At 35.4% G+C, this 19368-nt stretch overlaps 2 protein-coding genes across 2 annotated transcripts; both read right to left on the bottom strand.

Annotated features, from left to right (window-relative positions):
• Nucleotides 1-11347: 11347 nt before the first annotated feature.
• Nucleotides 11348-14345, bottom strand: LOC139870068 (uncharacterized). The gene is made up of 4 exons (XM_071857919.1): nt 14140-14345; nt 12220-12283; nt 11981-12145; nt 11348-11699 (listed from the first exon to the last, which is right to left on the bottom strand). Exons 1-4 carry the CDS (start codon nt 14343-14345, stop codon nt 11430-11432), a joined length of 705 nt encoding a protein of 234 aa, XP_071714020.1. The 3' UTR covers nt 11348-11429.
• Nucleotides 14346-16027: 1682 nt separating this feature from the next.
• Nucleotides 16028-18916, bottom strand: LOC139871554 (uncharacterized). Its single transcript, XM_071859260.1, has 6 exons — nt 18813-18916; nt 18617-18736; nt 18395-18517; nt 16900-17130; nt 16661-16825; nt 16028-16379 (listed from the first exon to the last, which is right to left on the bottom strand). Exons 1-6 carry the CDS (start codon nt 18858-18860, stop codon nt 16110-16112), a joined length of 957 nt encoding a protein of 318 aa, XP_071715361.1. The 5' UTR covers nt 18861-18916; the 3' UTR covers nt 16028-16109.
• Between the last annotated feature and the right edge of the window lie 452 nt (nt 18917-19368).

Here is a 19368-nt window from a genome sequence, read left to right as displayed (position 1 = left end):
GTTACAACCCGACCTATTATAACATCGTGCTGATAACGTGTTATAATTCAGTAGGCTTATAACTACCTTTAATGGTTATAAGAACAAAGAGAGAAAAAGAGAGAAGAAGGAGAGAAGAAATATTGATATTGATATTTCAAGAGAAATGGTGCACCTTAAATGGTTACCATACATGTCTATTTATAGTATAAAATATTACTATGCAAGAAATATAATAATAATAAAATTAACATCCAATCTAGATATTTTATAACACAATCTATATATTTTATAACAGTTTTCAAAATATAAACTTCTCACAACTACTTAATTTATTAAAAATGGTACTTGTGAAATGTATAACTACTAAAGAGCCTTCATCATTATTATATACGGAGTAAATATAATTATTATCATCCTTTTTAGACAATTTACAGTTATAAATTCTAACTCAACTACTTTATCAAAACTGATCATAGTAAATAATAAGTTCTGACTTCCAGCTTCAAAAATAACGAAAACTCGTATAGACACGAAGTGTTTTCCTAAACAGGGCCAACGGGGGAGCTCACACCTAGAAAACAACTAACTAAACGAAAAATTATCTATAAACGAGCTTCTTCTGTCATAACCCGTCCTTAACCATAAGAACGTGTTAGATAACGTATGATTTCATTGCGAGGTATTGACCTCTATATGCGACATTTTTAAAAAGGAAAACTGCATATATTATACATTACAAACCAAACCATTATTTTTGTTACAAGCTTTAGACAAAAAAAAGATGATTATCGTTTAACGATAATCTTCGACTTACAAACTTTACAAATGATAATAACAACACGATTTCTAGCATATTTTACAACACACGTCCTCGGATATGCAGTTTTATTTTTGACACAAATATGAGTACGCATGATCCTGCTTAGATTCAACATAATGCAGCGGAAGCTTTAATTATCACCTGAGAATAAACATGTTTAAAAACGTCAACATAAAGTTGGTGAGATATAGGTTTAGTGCGCAGCAATATATATATAGACCACAAGATTTCGTATATAAACATTTCAATAAAAATATTCTAAGTGGTTGAGCACTTGGTAACCATACTTAACATTTTCACGTCGCATATTCCCTTTAATATGAAATCTTACTACACCGTACCAAGTGTAGTCACAAAACGAAGTACTGTGCAACCGTTGAATACTGGTCGTCCAGTCCGGTTGGGGTTGTCAGGCCCGATAGATCTATCAACAGGATTCGCGTTTACAATACCGCTGTAAATATTAGTTACCAAGCTACAGGGAAGTATGCCAGTGGTACAACTCAACGTAGAACATATTTTTCAGTTACTTGTGTCCATATCGTAAAACATAAAATACATGTATTCTCATCCCGAAATATTTAGAGTTTAAAAGTGGGACTATATACTCACTCTTGTCTTGATGATATATATATTTTGACTCGGTCTTCCGGTTGATATCACGAACCTATCCATATATAATATATCAATATGTTTTCATTTTTAAACAAACGTTATAAATATATACTTGTTATACTTTTAATACTTTGAATATTTCCTTAGTCCGAAGTTAGCTGTCCGAGGTTAGCAATTCAATTTTAATGGTTCATTTTTAGATGTTTAATATACCCGCAATGAAATAAATAAAACCCCCAACGAAATCAATAAAACCCCATCGTATATGTATTGGTCGAGATTAATCTTGACCCATGGTACCGGTGTTGTCAAATGACGTGTTGCGTACATAAAGTACCGGTGTTGTCAAATGACGTGTTGCGTACAATCATGGGATCTTATGATTAATCTTCTCGTGTTGTTTACGGGTGATCCTGAACCATATAAAATTGAATTATAAGTACATATATATAAAATATCATGTTATCTTAGAAGTATGTGATTTTATGTAAATTTTTCCAATGAATCCCGAAGTTGAAAATGTCTAGGATAGCCAATTTTGTATCGGTCATAGTTTCTTCGTTACAAGTCCGTTTTCGTTGATTCAAATTGCCATCTTCTTGGATCGAGTTCTTCTTTAAGACTATGAACTGTAAATACCTTGGTTTGTATTCAAAATCATACGGCATAAGTGATAGTTTAGTGAAACATATGAAGTTAAACATTTTGTTACAACAAAATCATTTAATGACCATTTTTCCAAAAATACTTATACTTTGAAAAAACAAGTTTTACCTTGTTAAATTAACATATAAATAAGTTATGTTACATGTCTTGAAGTATTTTAAAAGTTAAGTTAGAAGGATCTATTTAGTTTGCAAACAAGTTTGAAAACATTCAAACTATGTTCTTGTTGTTAAACTTGTATACCACAAAATATGATAGCTATATATATATGAATCGAATAAGGTTATGAACATAGATTCTACCTCAAGTTCCTTGGATGAAGTTGCTGTAAAAGAGAAGTAAGAAGCTAGAATCAAAAGGGTGATAGAAGTGGATGAAAGATTGGAAGTAAGTTGGTGTTCTTGGAGGGTTTTCTTGAAGTGTTTTTGTATGGTTTTCTTATGGTGTTTTAGTATGGTTTTTAAAGCTAGATCTTCTTGGAACTTTGCTGAATTGTTGAAGGTGTTTAAGGGTTATAAGTGTGTGTGTTTTAGCTAGGAGATTGAAGTAGTAAATGAATCAAAAATGATGATACATATATACTAAAAAAAAAACGTGAATGATGATGATGATGGACAAGTTCACATGTTGTATTTTTGTGTAATAATTCATGCATGCATCCAAATTCCAATTACCTTGCTCTAAGGGCAGTAACAAGGGTGGGTTAGGTGGTGATTTGATGTGTATTTACTATTAGTAAATACGTATAGAAGCTTGGTATGATACGAGTACAAATACTCTAGGTATACGTATAGAAATTTTGTGAAAAATGGAATGAGGATTCAAATATAACTATCTTTTGTGAATACACTTATATGGTTTTATGTATTTAAGTTCTTTAAAAGTAATTAAATACATTACTTATACAATATATGTATAACATTATAAATCTTAAGTATATATGTCAAATAACGTTACGTATTGTTATCGTTTTGAAAACTTAAGTTAGTAGTTTCAAAATACACATATAACTTGTTGTTATTAATATAAAATGAGATATTAAAACATTCATTAATCATGTTAAATATGTATATATACATATATATACACAACGTATAATTATCATATATTGTATAGTTCGTGATATCATCGGTCAAACTAGACGGTCAAACGTTGTGTAAAACTCTTTTCGGAAATATAAGTCTCGACAATTTGGATTGCTTATCATGTTGGCAAGGTTTAATTTATGTAAATATTAATCTTATAAGTATAGTATGATCGAAAAAGTGCGGGTCGTTACATTACCTCCCCGTTAAATAAATTTCGTCCCGAAATTTTAAAATTGTACCTATTTTGCGTCATCGAGAAACAAGTGTGGATACTTTTGCTTCATCTGATCCTCTCGTTCCCAAGTAAACTCGGGACCTCTTCTAGCATTCCAACGAACCTTAACAATCGGTATATTGCTCTGTTTGAGCTGTTTAACTTCACGGTCCATGATTTCGATTGGTTCTTCGACGAATTGTAGTTTCTCGTCGACATGAATTTCTTCAAGAGGAATGGTAAGGTCTTCCTTTGCAAGACACTTCTTCAGGTTTGAGACGTGAAAGGTATTATGTACTCCAGCGAGTTGTTGCGGTAACTCGAGTCGATAAGCTACCGATCCAATGCGTTCGATGATCTTGAACGGGCCTACGTACCTTGGGTTCAGTTTACCCCTTTTGCCGAAACGTATTACACCTTTCCAAGGTGACACCTTTAGCATAACCATGTCCCCGACCTGAAACTCTAATGGTTTCCTTCGAACATCGGCGTAGCTCTTTTGGCGACTGCGGGCTGTTTTTAATCTCTCCTTGATTTGCACTATCTTCTCAGTCGTTTCATGTATGATCTCGGGACCAGTTAAATGTCGATCTCCTACTTCATTCCAACAGATAGGAGATCTACACTTCCTTCCGTACAATGCTTCGAATGGCGCAGCTCTAATGCTCGCATGATAACTATTATTATACGAGAATTCTGCTAACGGTAGATATTTATCCCATCCGTTTCCAAAATCGATCACACATGCCCTGAGCATGTCTTCGAGAGTCTGAATCGTTCTCTCACTCTGTCCATCGGTTTGTGGATGATATGCGGTACTCATATCCAACCGAGTTCCTAGTGCCTCCTGTAGTGATTGCCAAAATTTTGAAGTAAATCTACTATCACGATCGGATATAATGGAAATAGGTATTCCATGCCTTGAAACTATTTCCTTTATATATAATCGTAATAATTTCTCCATTCTATCTGTTTCCTTTATAGGCAAGAAATGTGCAGATTTGGTAAGACGATCAACAATTACCCAAATGGTGTCGTATCCCCAGGCAGTCTTTGGTAACTTCGTGATGAAATCCATGGTAATACCATCCCATTTCCATTCTGGGATTTCTGGTTGTTGAAGTAACCCTGACGGCTTTTGGTGTTCTGCTTTGACTTTGGAACAAGTTAAACATTCCCCAACATATGTTGCAACGTCTGTCTTCAAATTAGGCCACCAATAATGCGTCTTAAGATCTTGGTACATCTTTCCAACTCCAGGATGTATCGAATATCTTGTCTTATGTGTCTCGTTCAATATCAACTTCCTTAATCCACCCAACTTCGGTACCCAAATACGATTTGCAAAATATCGAATTCCATCTTCCCGCATAACGAGTTGCTTCTCATATTTCTTCATTATTTCATTTCCTATATTTTCTTTAGTAAGTGCTTCTCGTTGAACTTCTTTGATTTGTGAGTTGAGATTCATGCGAATTTTTATGTTCATCGCTCGTACTCGAATTGGTTCTCGTTCCTTTCTGCTTAGTGCGTCAGCCACCACATTCGCTTTCCCGGGATGATAACGAATTTCACAATCATAGTCGTTTATTAACTCGACCCACCTACGTTGCCTCATGTTCAATTGTTTCTGATCAAAAATATGTTGAAGGCTTTTATGATCAGTAAACACAGTGAATTTAACCCCATACAAGTAGTGTCTCCACATCTTCAATGCAAACACGACTGCTCCCAATTCTAGATCATGCGTCGTATAATTTCGCTCGTGAATCTTCAATTGTCGGGATGCGAATGCAATAACTTTCTTCCGTTGCATAAGAACACAACCAAAACCTTGTCGCGAAGCGTCACAATATATTTCAAAATCATCGTTCCCTTCAGGTAACGATAAAATAGGCGCCGTAGTTAACTTCTTCTTCAATAATTGAAATGCGTTCTCCTGCTCCGAGGTCCATTCGTATTTCTTCCCTTTTTGCGTTAACGCTGTCAACGGTTTAGCTATTCGGGAAAAATCTTGAATAAACCTTCTATAATAACCGGCTAAACCCAAAAATTGGCGTATCTGCGTTGGTGTCTTAGGAGTCTCCCATTTTTCAATGGCTTCAATTTTTGCTGGATCAACCTGAATTCCTTTGCTACTAACAACGTGGCCAAGAAATTGTACTTCTTTCAACCAGAAAGCACACTTAGAAAATTTAGCATATAGCTGTTCTTTTCTCAACAACTCTAATATCAACCTTAAATGCTGCTCATGCTCTTGCTCACTCTTAGAATAGATAAGAATATCATCAATGAAAACGATAACAAACTTATCTAAATACGGACTACAAACTCGATTCATGAGGTCCATGAATACAGCTGGCGCATTCGTCAATCCAAACGGCATAACCAAAAATTCGTAATGACCATAACGTGTCCGAAAAGCAGTTTTCGGAATATCCTCTTCTTTGACGCGTAGTTGATGATAGCCCGATCTTAAGTCGATTTTTGAATAAACACATGATCCTTGCAATTGATCAAATAAGTCATCAATTCTCGGTAGTGGATACCGATTCTTGATAGTTAACTTATTTAATTCACGATAGTCTATACACATCCTAAAAGATCCATCTTTCTTCTTAACAAACAAAATTGGAGCTCCCCACGGTGAAGTACTCGGTCGTATGAATCCACGGTCCAGTAATTCTTTTAACTGACTTTGAAGTTCTTTTAACTCGGACGGTGCAAGTCTATATGGAGCACGAGCCACTGGTGCAGCTCCTGGTACTAAATCTATTTGAAATTCTACCGATCTAAATGGAGGTAATCCTGGCAATTCTTCCGGAAAAACTTCAGGAAAATCTCTTGCCACAGGCACGTTGTTGATGCACTTTTCTTTCTTTTCGATTTTATTAACATGTGCTAAAATAGCGTAACATCCCTTTTCTAAACACTTCTTGGCTTTCAAACAGCTAATGAGTTTTAGCTTTGAATTACCCTTCTCTCCATAAATCATCACCGGCATTTTATCCTTACCAGGAATACGAATTGCCTTCTTGGCACAAACAACTTCCGCTCCTATTTTGGACATCCAGTCCATGCCGACTATTACATCAAAACCTCCCAATTCTACGGGTATTAAGTCGATTTTAAACGTTTCTCCGGCTAAATTTATTTCACAATCACGACAAATTTTATCGGCTTCAATTAGTTTACCATTAGCTAACTCAATCAAGTACTTAGCATCTAAAGGTAATGATGAACAATTCAATTTAGTGTAAAAATTTATACACACGTAGCTTCTATCGGCGCCAGTATCAAATAAAATAGATGCTGATAAGTTATTAATGGTAAACGTACCCGTAACAAGCTCCGGGTCTTCTCGTGCCTCTCTAGCATTAATAACAAACGCTCTTCCACGTGCAGGTCCGCCATTCTGATTCGGGCACTGACTCTTATAGTGACCTTGTTTTCCACAACCAAAACAAGTAATGGTAGCCAAAGCAGTTCTATTTGCGTTGGTGGCAGGAGTCTTGTTGCCATTTGTAACGAGAGCCTTACAATCTTCCGCAAGATGACCTTGTCGATTACACTTGGTGCATAACACACTACAGTAACCAAAGTGATGTTTGTGGCAACGGTTGCATAAAGGACTTTGTCCTTTGTAACCAAAGCCTGAACCGCTACCCGCACCTTTCGTGGTTTCTTGTTTCTTATAAGGTTGTTGTTGGTTACCTTGATCATAACCTCCATTCCACTTTTTCTTGTTCCCCAATACCTTCACCTCAGTATTGAATGCTTTCTTGTCCAAAATGACCTGATCCATTAGCTCGTTTGCCATGGTTATAGCTTCATGAATTGTCTTAGGTTTCGATGCTGTAACATTTGCCTTGACCTTTTTGGGCAAACCACCTTTGTACATTTCAATCTTCCGTGCTTCGGTTGGAACCAATTCAGGACATAGCAAAACTAATTCCATGAATCGCTGGTTGTAGTTGGTGATTTCAGTACCAACCACCTTCAAACTTCGTAACTCATCTTCTAACTTAATAACCTCATTCCTTGGACAATACTCGGTGATTATCATTGCTTTGAATTCTTCCCATGGAGTATCATAAGCTACATCTCCTCCTACCGCCTTCACATAATTCTTCCACCATGTGAGTGCACTATCTTGTAAAGTGCACGATGCAAACTTGGTCATGTCTTTTTCATCACAACCACTGATTTTAAACACCGTCTCCATCTTTTCTATCCATCGGGTTAAACCGATCGGCCCTTCCGTTCCACTGAATGATGAAGGCTTGCAAGCTTGAAACGTCTTGTAGGAGCATCCTACACGAGGATTTGGATTAACTGCAGCAGCTCTTGCAGCCTCAACCCATAACATTCTGTCGTTCACTCGCTGGTTGATGAGTTCCTCGAGTTCTTGTTCCGTCATTCGATTCAATCGCGCCATTTCCTAATGAAAGAAAATAATTATTCACATGGATTATTATAGATGTAGTGTGTATTTATAGTACATTATAGCTTATTAATAATATGAACTAGGTATTATTATAAAAGCCTTTTCTTCTTATTAGCGTTTTATAATTATATCTTGGGTAGTACCTACCCGTTAATGTTCATACTTAATAGCTTAGTACAGAATCCATTACTACAATCTAAATAATACTTAACCATGGAAAATTATTGCATTTCATACTTCAATATTTTACATATGCTTATCTTACATCGAACATTAAGCAAACCACACTATTAATATTATACAAAACATTATTCGGTTCCATGGTTTGACACAGCAGCGCATCGTTTGATCTATTTTCTAGGACGTTTAGACACAAAGATTTGCTTAACGCTTATCCTAACTGTCTGCCTATATTTTGGCTGTGGGACTGAAGAACTGGATGCCGGGACAGAACGAATAGGAATAGCGGGGATAGGGGTGGTAGTGTTGAGTGGAATTGGTGCCACATCATTCTCATTAAACTCGGGATTTCGATTTTCTAATTCATTAGCCTTTCGTTTCTTTCCTAGTTCGAACTCGTCTTTTGTAATTTCCTGTATTTCTTCCTCGGGTTCACTTTCCTCCTCGGGTTCACTTTCCTCCTCGGGTTCACTTTCCTCCTCGGGTTCACTTTCCGATATTTCTATAGTTGGTTCATCCGGAAATTGTGAGTCTTCCCCAAGGATATCATTTTCGTCATCGGACAGGTTAATGACTGGAACGCCATCTGAAGATTCTGATTCGGAGTCGTTGATTGTGATAACAATTTTTGAGCTCGACATCTATCACACAACAACTAACCCATTAGTACTTATATAATATTTACATATAAATTTTAACCAACAGTGATAAGCAATGGTTTTTTTTTTAAATCAGACCCGGTCAAAGTCCAGACTTTACTAATGTATCCTAACGACTTATCAGTTAGACACACTAATGCAAACCTGGTTCGCTAAGACCACCGCTCTGATACCACATGTCATAACCCGTCCTTAACCATAAGAACGTGTTAGATAACGTATGATTTCATTGCGAGGTATTGACCTCTATATGCGACATTTTTAAAAAGGAAAACTGCATATATTATACATTACAAACCAAACCATTATTTTTGTTACAAGCTTTAGACAAAAAAAAGATGATTATCGTTAAACGATAATCATCTTTTTTTTGTCTAAAGCTTGTAACAAAAATAATGGTTTGGTTTGTAATGTATAATATATGCAGTTTTCCTTTTTAAAAATGTCGCATATAGAGGTCAATACCTCGCAATGAAATCATACGTTATCTAACACGTTCTTATGGTTAAGGACGGGTTATGACATCTTCTAACAATCCGATAAACGATAAAACAAACTGACAAATACAAGACCGAATACTACCCGATGAAGAAGGAAACTAAACCAAACGAACTAAGAGAAATCAACCTCTAGATCTCGCCCTTTTCAACTTTCCGTTAACCGTCTCTTTCAAAATGTTCTTTCCAGACCAATCTTGTAAGATGACAAATTGGCGGATCCATCACTCGGTTCGCTCTCCCGGCCAAACGTGTCATCATTTCATCAAATGCGCGAAAGCCTTCACGGACATTTTCCCATTCCCGTTTACCGATGAACCACTATTTCTACCATCGTAAATCCCCATAAACAAAATTTGAATTGCGTCCCCATAATCCAAGTCATCAACGTTATCTTTAAGCTTATAGGTGTCCGAAGTGAAAGCCTCGTTCGAAACTACCTTACGTTTTGTTAACCATTCTTCTTTCTTTTTCTTTTTCTTCTTCCCCTTTCTCATCATTTGACTCCGAGACGTCAATAGAAATAGCTTCAACAGATTGTGGAACTATGTTTACATCAATAACAATCGAGCAACATTTGTACCATTTGAAACAAGATCAGGTGCAAGTAAATTAAAACCACTAGACTCCAAACAAGGAGAAATAAAATGAGTCACTTTAATGTCTTGAACCAAACTAACATTTGAACTATTTGAAACAAGATCAGGTGTAGTAACCAAATTAATACCCGTGACTGAAGGGTTGGCCAAAACAGGACAGAAACAGATAGAGTGGTAGCAACAGATGAGGTGGCAACATCATCAAACTAAGTTATATATATTATCATTAGAGTAAATGTCTTATATTTTAGTTCATGTATCTAGGTGAAGCATAATGATTTATTAAACTCAACAACAGGATATGGGGTGGCATTAGTTTTAACCAGAATAGGATGAACAGATGGGATGGCATCATCATCATTAACTAAATTAGGCTTAACAACAGAAAGTTATTAGCATCAACATCCGATGACTTGCATTAACTGAATCAAAATTCATAGGATAAACCAAACCTTCGCGCACAACACCATTCTGGCACATGTTTGATTCCTCATTATTACAAAACACAACATCATCCACCAACGTCCCATTTGAAACAACGAAACAATTAGTAGATTCTAATAATCATTGATCAAATGAGTTAAACGAAACAACATTTAAACGAGATAAATCCGATATCTCCGATACCCACACATCGCATCTCGAATGCTTCTTATACTCCAAGTCCACATTAACCACGTTGTGAATGTGCTTCACTTTTGACGAATTGACAAAAGCAAAAAACGAGCCAATACTACCCAAAGACGACAATGAACTAGCCACACAAATTACCTCGCCGAAAAGCTCCGCCACTTTTAACACACGTTCCTTTGACAACACATTTCACCGGAATGTCAGTTATTTCTAACCAAGCAAACCGGAAAAATGCATCGTCCAAGTCCACAAACGAGGCAACCATCACAAAATTCTTTCGAACTTGAACTTATAATGTTATCGAAACTCTTTTGGTCACCACTAATACACGAGCAATCATATGGTCCAAACTTACTAATGTGATTAATGTGAGCATTGCACGAAATAAAAATAGATGATACCTTCGTGTCGACCAAAGGTACTAAATCAAGCAGGAAAACAGTAAGTTTAATTGTGATAAAAAAATATTGGATCAGGGCGCGGCTTGCACATGAGCAGATTGTTCCACAGTGCTCGCGAACGATCAAAACTACCCGACACTTGACGTTTCACGTTTAGATCGGGAATAGCCCTCGCAGCGTCAACACCATTAATGAAGGAAACAAATGAATATCTTCTTGTAGGCCAATACTTGATATCCGAAAAAGTTCCAAATTTACAAAAAATGTAAACGACTCAACCGTATGTCTAGATACGTTCTTACCAATTCGACCGATGAAAACCGTTTGGTTGCTCGAGTTCCTAGACTCGTCCCAATCTCTAAGTCCGCCTCCAGAAGCAACAACGTTGCGGGAAGGCATGGATGACGGGAAGCCATGAGCAGATCTCAAAACACTAGGGGCGAACCATGAAAGAGTGCAGGTTTTTGTGTTTTCAAAATTAAAAGGAACATAATGCTTAATTATTTATTTGTTTGCTTTGGTTTAAAGCCAACCAAGCTACCCTTACACAACACTTGATAACAATACAATGGTTTCCCCTACACAATAGATCATTACAATTACAAATGCTCTTGTAATAACAAATCATTCAGTGTTGTTCCACATCATCATCTTCTTCTCTAACGAGATCTTTGGGTATTACTGGTGGTGGAGACGAGAAGTCCAAACACACACCCTTAATCACCCTTTCGTAATCTTCCTCTTCTTCGAGCACATCTTCTTCTTCATCATCGTGTCGGGAAGTAAGTTGATGATACTCCACAAGTTGTCTCAGACACTGGTTTTCCCTTGTTAGGTTCGCGTTGTCATTTGCTAGTCTTGATTTTTCGGCTAACAACGCCTCTAATTGAAGCCTCACCTGCATAATCAGATATAAAAATAATCAAAATTATGACCAAATAACTATTTCAACTCAAATAGTTATCACAACAGACAGTTCAAAATCACTTGAAATCTATTTTTAATACCTAATAAAACTGTTTTTATTTGATCAAAAATATAGTGTTTTTGGGTTAACCCAACTATGCCAACCCTTTTATTATTCGTGAGATTGAGTATTTGTTTTTGTTGTAACCTTTTTTTTATTATCAAAGACACAAACTTTTTTTGAGGGTATGTAAAAGAATTGAAGTATTGTACCAGATCATCTTCCTCGGGTGGAACTCCTTTAACAAATCCATCCCGAAGACGACGGTTTTCCTCTTCAAGAATGCTACATCTTTCTTGCATAAAACAAAGATCCGATTTCATCGATTTCATTTCTCTAGCTAAAAAACCTGCTCTTTTCGCCATGGATATAGCAATCTAGAAACAAAGAAAACCATGAGAAACTTTATAAGATAAATGTGTTTCATGTCTATTAACAACAGATTACTTACATTTTTGGCTCTGTTGAGCTTACCAAACTCTTTCGGGTCATCACGGTTTTCATCATCTCTATAACTTTAATAATTTTTTTTTTAATTATAGAAGGAGACCACTTCATTTTCAATACTTCATTTTTGACAAAAAGCTACTCCATTTTACCATTCCCCCCCTTTTTTTTTTTTTTTTTTTTTTCTTCTTATTTTAACTTTTAAGATTATAAATTTAAGAATAAACATTAGTATGCATGAAATAAATAATGATTAATTGCATAAGTAATCATAAATGTTAGATAACATATAAAGACCCCATCGTATTCTTATTGATCGGAATTAATCTCGACCCATGGTACCGTGTTGTCAAATGACGTGTTGCGTACATAAAGTACCGTGTTGTCAAATGACGTGTTGCGTACAATCATGAGGTCTTATTAACATAAATATAAATGTTAGTGAAGTTAATAAGAGTTAGATTACAGAAAATATAATTCAGGCGGTATAACCGGCCATATATAACTTAAACAACATAAATATAAATGTTAGTGAAGTTAATAAGAGTTAGATTACAGAAAATATAATTCAGGCGGTATAACTGGCCATATATAACTTAAATAACATAAATATAAATGTTAGTGAAGTTAATAAGAGTTAGATTACAGAAAATTAATTCAGGTGGTATAACCGACCATATATATAAATGTTAGTGAAGTTAATAAAAGTTAGATAATTTCTTACCTTGATTAGTGACGTGTGCTTGCTTAGATAAACCTTGATTATACGGAGCACTTCGTGCTTTATTTGATAAACACCGAAAATAGTGAAAAAAAAGGGGTATAATCAGGATAACCAGAAAATTCATATCTTGATCTTTTCACAATCATCTCTAGAGTGAAATATTTAGTTATAGCTAATTGAATGGTAGGATAATGGGTGATGACTGATGAGCTAATGGGCTTTTTCTATATGGTGTAAACTAATTGGTTTACATAGAAATTCGTTTGTGATGCCAATAGTCCCATTAATAGGTATAGTTATTATAAGATTAAGTGTCCTTATTAAATTTGAATAATTATAGTTACAACCCGACCTATTATAACATCGTGCTGATAACGTGTTATAATTCAGTAGGCTTATAACTACCTTTAATGGTTATAAGAACAAAGAGAGAAAAAGAGAGAAGAAGGAGAGAAGAAATATTGATATTGATATTTCAAGAGAAATGGTGCACCTTAAATGGTTACCATACATGTCTATTTATAGTATAAAATATTACTATGCAAGAAATATAATAATAATAAAATTAACATCCAATCTAGATATTTTATAACACAATCTATATATTTTATAACAGTTTTCAAAATATAAACTTCTCACAACTACTTAATTTATTAAAAATGGTACTTGTGAAATGTATAACTACTAAAGAGCCTTCATCATTATTATATACGGAGTAAATATAATTATTATCATCCTTTTTAGACAATTTACAGTTATAAATTCTAACTCAACTACTTTATCAAAACTGATCATAGTAAATAATAAGTTCTGACTTCCAGCTTCAAAAATAACGAAAACTCGTATAGACACGAAGTGTTTTCCTAAACAGGGCCAACGGGGGAGCTCACACCTAGAAAACAACTAACTAAACGAAAAATTATCTATAAACGAGCTTCTTCTAACAATCCGATAAACGATAAAACAAACTGACAAATACAAGACCGAATACTACCCGATGAAGAAGGAAACTAAACCAAACGAACTAAGAGAAATCAACCTCTAGATCTCGCCCTTTTCAACTTTCCGTTAACCGTCTCTTTCAAAATGTTCTTTCCAGACCAATCTTGTAAGATGACAAATTGGCGGATCCATCACTCGGTTCGCTCTCCCGGCCAAACGTGTCATCATTTCATCAAATGCGCGAAAGCCTCCACGGACATTTTCCCATTCCCGTTTACCGATGAACCACTATTTCTACCATCGTAAATCCCCATAAACAAAATTTGAATTGCGTCCCCATAATCCAAGTCATCAACGTTATCTTTAAGCTTATAGGTGTCCGAAGTGAAAGCCTCGTTCGAAACTACCTTACGTTTTGTTAACCATTCTTCTTTCTTTTTCTTTTTCTTCTTCCCCTTTCTCATCATTTGACTCCGAGACGTCAATAGAAATAGCTTCAACAGATTGTGGAACTATGTTTACATCAATAACAATCGAGCAACATTTGTACCATTTGAAACAAGATCAGGTGCAAGTAAATTAAAACCACTAGACTCCAAACAAGGAGAAATAAAATGAGTCACTTTAATGTCTTGAACCAAACTAACATTTGAACTATTTGAAACAAGATCAGGTGTAGTAACCAAATTAATACCCGTGACTGAAGGGTTGGCCAAAACAGGACAGAAACAGATAGAGTGGTAGCAACAGATGAGGTGGCAACATCATCAAACTAAGTTATATATATTATCATTAGAGTAAATGTCTTATATTTTAGTTCATGTATCTAGGTGAAGCATAATGATTTATTAAACTCAACAACAGGATATGGGGTGGCATTAGTTTTAACCAGAATAGGATGAACAGATGGGATGGCATCATCATCATTAACTAAATTAGGCTTAACAACAGAAAGTTATTAGCATCAACATCCGATGACTTGCATTAACTGAATCAAAATTCATAGGATAAACCAAACCTTCGCGCACAACACCATTCTGGCACATGTTTGATTCCTCATTATTACAAAACACAACATCATCCACCAACGTCCCATTTGAAACAACGAAACAATTAGTAGATTCTAATAATCATTGATCAAATGAGTTAAACGAAACAACATTTAAACGAGATAAATCCGATATCTCCGATACCCACACATCGCATCTCGAATGCTTCTTATACTCCAAGTCCACATTAACCACGTTGTGAATGTGCTTCACTTTTGACGAATTGACAAAAGCAAAAAACGAGCCAATACTACCCAAAGACGACAATGAACTAGCCACACAAATTACCTCGCCGAAAAGCTCCGCCACTTTTAACACACGTTCCTTTGACAACACATTTCACCGGAATGTCAGTTATTTCTAACCAAGCAAACCGGAAAAATGCATCGTCCAAGTCCACAAACGAGGCAACCATCACAAAATTCTTTCGAACTTGAACTTATAATGTTATCGAAACTCTTTTGGTCACCACTAATACACGAGCAATCATATGGTCCAAACTTACTAATGTGATTAATGTGAGCATTGCACGAAATAAAAATAGATGATACCTTCGTGTCGACCAAAGGTACTAAATCAAGCAGGAAAACAGTAAGTTTAATTGTGATAAAAAAATATTGGATCAGGGCGCGGCTTGCACATGAGCAGATTGTTCCACAGTGCTCGCGAACGATCAAAACTACCCGACACTTGACGTTTCACGTTTAGATCGGGAATAGCCCTCGCAGCGTCAACACCATTAATGAAGGAAACAAATGAATATCTTCTTGTAGGCCAATACTTGATATCCGAAAAAGTTCCAAATTTACAAAAAATGTAAACGACTCAACCGTATGTCTAGATACGTTCTTACCAATTCGACCGATGAAAACCGTTTGGTTGCTCGAGTTCCTAGACTCGTCCCAATCTCTAAGTCCGCCTCCAGAAGCAACAACGTTGCGGGAAGGCATGGATGACGGGAAGCCATGAGCAGATCTCAAAACACTAGGGGCGAACCATGAAAGAGTGCAGGTTTTTGTGTTTTCAAAATTAAAAGGAACATAATGCTTAATTATTTATTTGTTTGCTTTGGTTTAAAGCCAACCAAGCTACCCTTACACAACACTTGATAACAATACAATGGTTTCCCCTACACAATAGATCATTACAATTACAAATGCTCTTGTAATAACAAATCATTCAGTGTTGTTCCACATCATCATCTTCTTCTCTAACGAGATCTTTGGGTATTACTGGTGGTGGAGACGAGAAGTCCAAACACACACCCTTAATCACCCTTTCGTAATCTTCCTCTTCTTCGAGCACATCTTCTTCTTCATCATCGTGTCGGGAAGTAAGTTGATGATACTCCACAAGTTGTCTCAGACACTGGTTTTCCCTTGTTAGGTTCGCGTTGTCATTTGCTAGTCTTGATTTTTCGGCTAACAACGCCTCTAATTGAAGCCTCACCTGCATAATCAGATATAAAAATAATCAAAATTATGACCAAATAACTATTTCAACTCAAATAGTTATCACAACAGACAGTTCAAAATCACTTGAAATCTATTTTTAATACCTAATAAAACTGTTTTTATTTGATCAAAAATATAGTGTTTTTGGGTTAACCCAACTATGCCAACCCTTTTATTATTCGTGAGATTGAGTATTTGTTTTTGTTGTAACCTTTTTTTTATTATCAAAGACACAAACTTTTTTTGAGGGTATGTAAAAGAATTGAAGTATTGTACCAGATCATCTTCCTCGGGTGGAACTCCTTTAACAAATCCATCCCGAAGACGACGGTTTTCCTCTTCAAGAATGCTACATCTTTCTTGCATAAAACAAAGATCCGATTTCATCGATTTCATTTCTCTAGCTAAAAAACCTGCTCTTTTCGCCATGGATATAGCAATCTAGAAACAAAGAAAACCATGAGAAACTTTATAAGATAAATGTGTTTCATGTCTATTAACAACAGATTACTTACATTTTTGGCTCTGTTGAGCTTACCAAACTCTTTCGGGTCATCACGGTTTTCATCAGAAATTTCTTCGGGATCTAACTTCCTTTTCATCCCACGTTTGTTATAATCTAAACCCTGATCATATTCTTCCTTTTCTTGTTCCTCTTTTGATGAATTTTGATTTATTTTTGCTTGATGTAACGAGCTGTGAAGAACATCCGACAATGTTGGTGGTCTAGCTAGATCTTTTGCCCCCTGTTGGATTAGAAACGTACCAATCAACTTATTATTGCAGTTCGTTTATATGAATAAACATATTCATGTTTTATTTTGTTACACAAACAAATCAGACGAATTGACTATGTCCTAACCTGTTCTTACTAATAATCTGATTCATGGAGTCATGAAATCTCTTAACTAAAGTCAAACTTTTTCTTTAGGAAAACAATAAGCCATGAAAGTAGATGATCAACACTGTATCCAATTTCTATACTAATACCAAATATCTAGTACCAATTGGTTACTAAAGGATTTAGTATAACTAACGGAATCTATAAAAACAAATCTAGAAGAATTAAACATTTGTACAGAATATGGATAAATAAAGCATGAAATAACCAATCCGAATCCACATTGTAATGCAACCATACAACAGCCCAACACCAATCATTAACCCTTATATACTAAAAGGCATGCCTAAAAGCGTAGTTTCAATTCATTCGGATTTAACCCTTATATACTAAAAGGCATGCCTAAAAGCGTAGTTTCAATTCATTCGAATTGTAGTTTTGAGTTTACGTTCACACTACAATCGGTCCCTCAAATTCGGCTCAATTTACACAACAGCCCCTCAAGTTTACACTTTTTCAAGGGTAGGAAGTATAAACATATAATTTTATTAAAATAAAATAAACTAATTCTCCCCGAATTTATAACGGGTCCTATCTTCTCGCTGGGTGCAAGTTAAATTTTTCCAAGACCACCGTTCAACTCGAAAAAGTCTCACGAACCCAACGGGACTAACTATACACGAAACCGACACTTTTTAAAAAACGCTTAACACAACGACAGCCCGTATCTTTCTGTTTGCCGCAAGTTAAATTTTTCCGACAGCACCGTTACCCTCGGAAAAATTTTATGAACAAAACGAAACTAACTACGTTCGAAACGGACACTTTTTAAAAAACGCTTAAGACAACAACATCTAAAACGGTGCTTAAGACATGAGCCGTTTTCACCTCTGTAAATACACAACGCTACGTTAAATATGAATACACAGGCCGAAAGCACCAGCCGCATCGCGCGGGCCGGATCCGGACTAGTTCAAACTAAAGGTAATTAACAAGAAATTCATTCTAATTTTCCAAGTATATAATTCATTTTCCTTGTAAAAGCCCAAATTCAATTCAATTATTTATAATTAAGGTAATAAAAATGAAGCAGATTCATTTTCTTAATATTAATGACTGATGATAAAAAGATATAGAAACAAAAAATTACAAGAAATTGAGTAAGCTACCTGAAGTGCATTATCAAGATTATTAGAAAGTTGAGAAAGTGAGCTGGAAACAGAATCAAATCCCCTTAACAAAAGCATTGAATCTTCCTTCAATCGTTTTGCCCGATTTCGCCCTTCATGACTCTAAAACAAAAACAAAAAATCCCCAAATCTCAAAACCCTAAAAATCAGAACCACATAAATTAGTAACAAATCAACAAAATTCAGTCCAACCCCACTTACCAAAGACTGATATTTCTGGTTTTCAAGCAGTGAATCAATCCGATTCCGAAGAACACTCCAAAATTGCTTATCAGAAACTGGACTAGTCATCGGAGACCTGCCCACGACAGTACTCGATTCCTGTTTTTCAACACATCAAAATTAACGGGTTACTTTAAATAAGAAAAAAAGATGCAAACTTTGATTGAAAACAGACCTTAAAAAGGGGATCTTGAGATGGGGATTCGATGGATGTTGTTGCCATTGAAGCTTTTTTGAAGTAAAGTGGAGAACAGGAGAGAAAGATTGAAGTAAAGTAACGGCTAGTTTTGAAGTGAATTAAAACTGGGAACATTTTTTGGTTTTATATAAAACAGGAACTATAACGTTATTAATTGTGTTTAGGACCTTGGATTCTAGGGATCTAACGGCTCTAAATTGTAGAGTGGTATTTATTTTTGGATTTTTACTTTCAAAGTGTTGTAATTTGTCAACCTCAATTTTGTTTATTCAGAATTTTTTTAACATTTTCGTGTTTCTATTTTTGAAAATGAAGTACTCCGTAGTTTTTCTTTTTTATTTTTATTAGGCAAAAATAATAATAAATAAATATAAATATAAATAATAAATAATAATGATAATGACGATGATTTGTTCTCTTACCTAATTAATTAATGGCGATCTAATGGCCAAAGAACAGTTAGTATACCCGAAGGCTATGAACTCGTGAATGATAAGTGAATAGGCTACAGCCTTTAGAACTTTTATTGATA

Source organism: Rutidosis leptorrhynchoides, chromosome 10, assembly GCF_046630445.1.
Source record: "Rutidosis leptorrhynchoides isolate AG116_Rl617_1_P2 chromosome 10, CSIRO_AGI_Rlap_v1, whole genome shotgun sequence".
NCBI lineage: Eukaryota > Viridiplantae > Streptophyta > Magnoliopsida > Asterales > Asteraceae > Rutidosis > Rutidosis leptorrhynchoides.
Note: the sequence above shows the minus strand (reverse complement) of the source record. Positions and strands in the feature narration are given on the sequence as shown.

Excerpts from the sequence above, each read along its gene's own strand:
- LOC139870068 (XM_071857919.1), bottom strand. The coding sequence starts at position 14,345 with ATGAGAAAGGGGAAGAAGAAAAAGAAAAAGAAAGAAGAATGGTTAACA. Across the intron at positions 12,284-14,139 it reads GTAAACGGGAATGGGAAAAT|TTATAGAGATGATGAAAACC; the intron begins GTCCGTGGAGGC and ends AAATTATTAAAG. Across the intron at positions 12,146-12,219 it reads AGCTCAACAGAGCCAAAAAT|ATTGCTATATCCATGGCGAA; the intron begins GTAAGTAATCTG and ends CTTTGTTTCTAG.
- LOC139871554 (XM_071859260.1), bottom strand. The coding sequence starts at position 18,860 with ATGGCAACAACATCCATCGAATCCCCATCTCAAGATCCCCTTTTTAAG. Across the intron at positions 17,131-18,394 it reads ATCTTGATAATGCACTTCAG|GGGGCAAAAGATCTAGCTAG; the intron begins GTAGCTTACTCA and ends CTAATCCAACAG. Across the intron at positions 16,826-16,899 it reads AGCTCAACAGAGCCAAAAAT|ATTGCTATATCCATGGCGAA; the intron begins GTAAGTAATCTG and ends CTTTGTTTCTAG.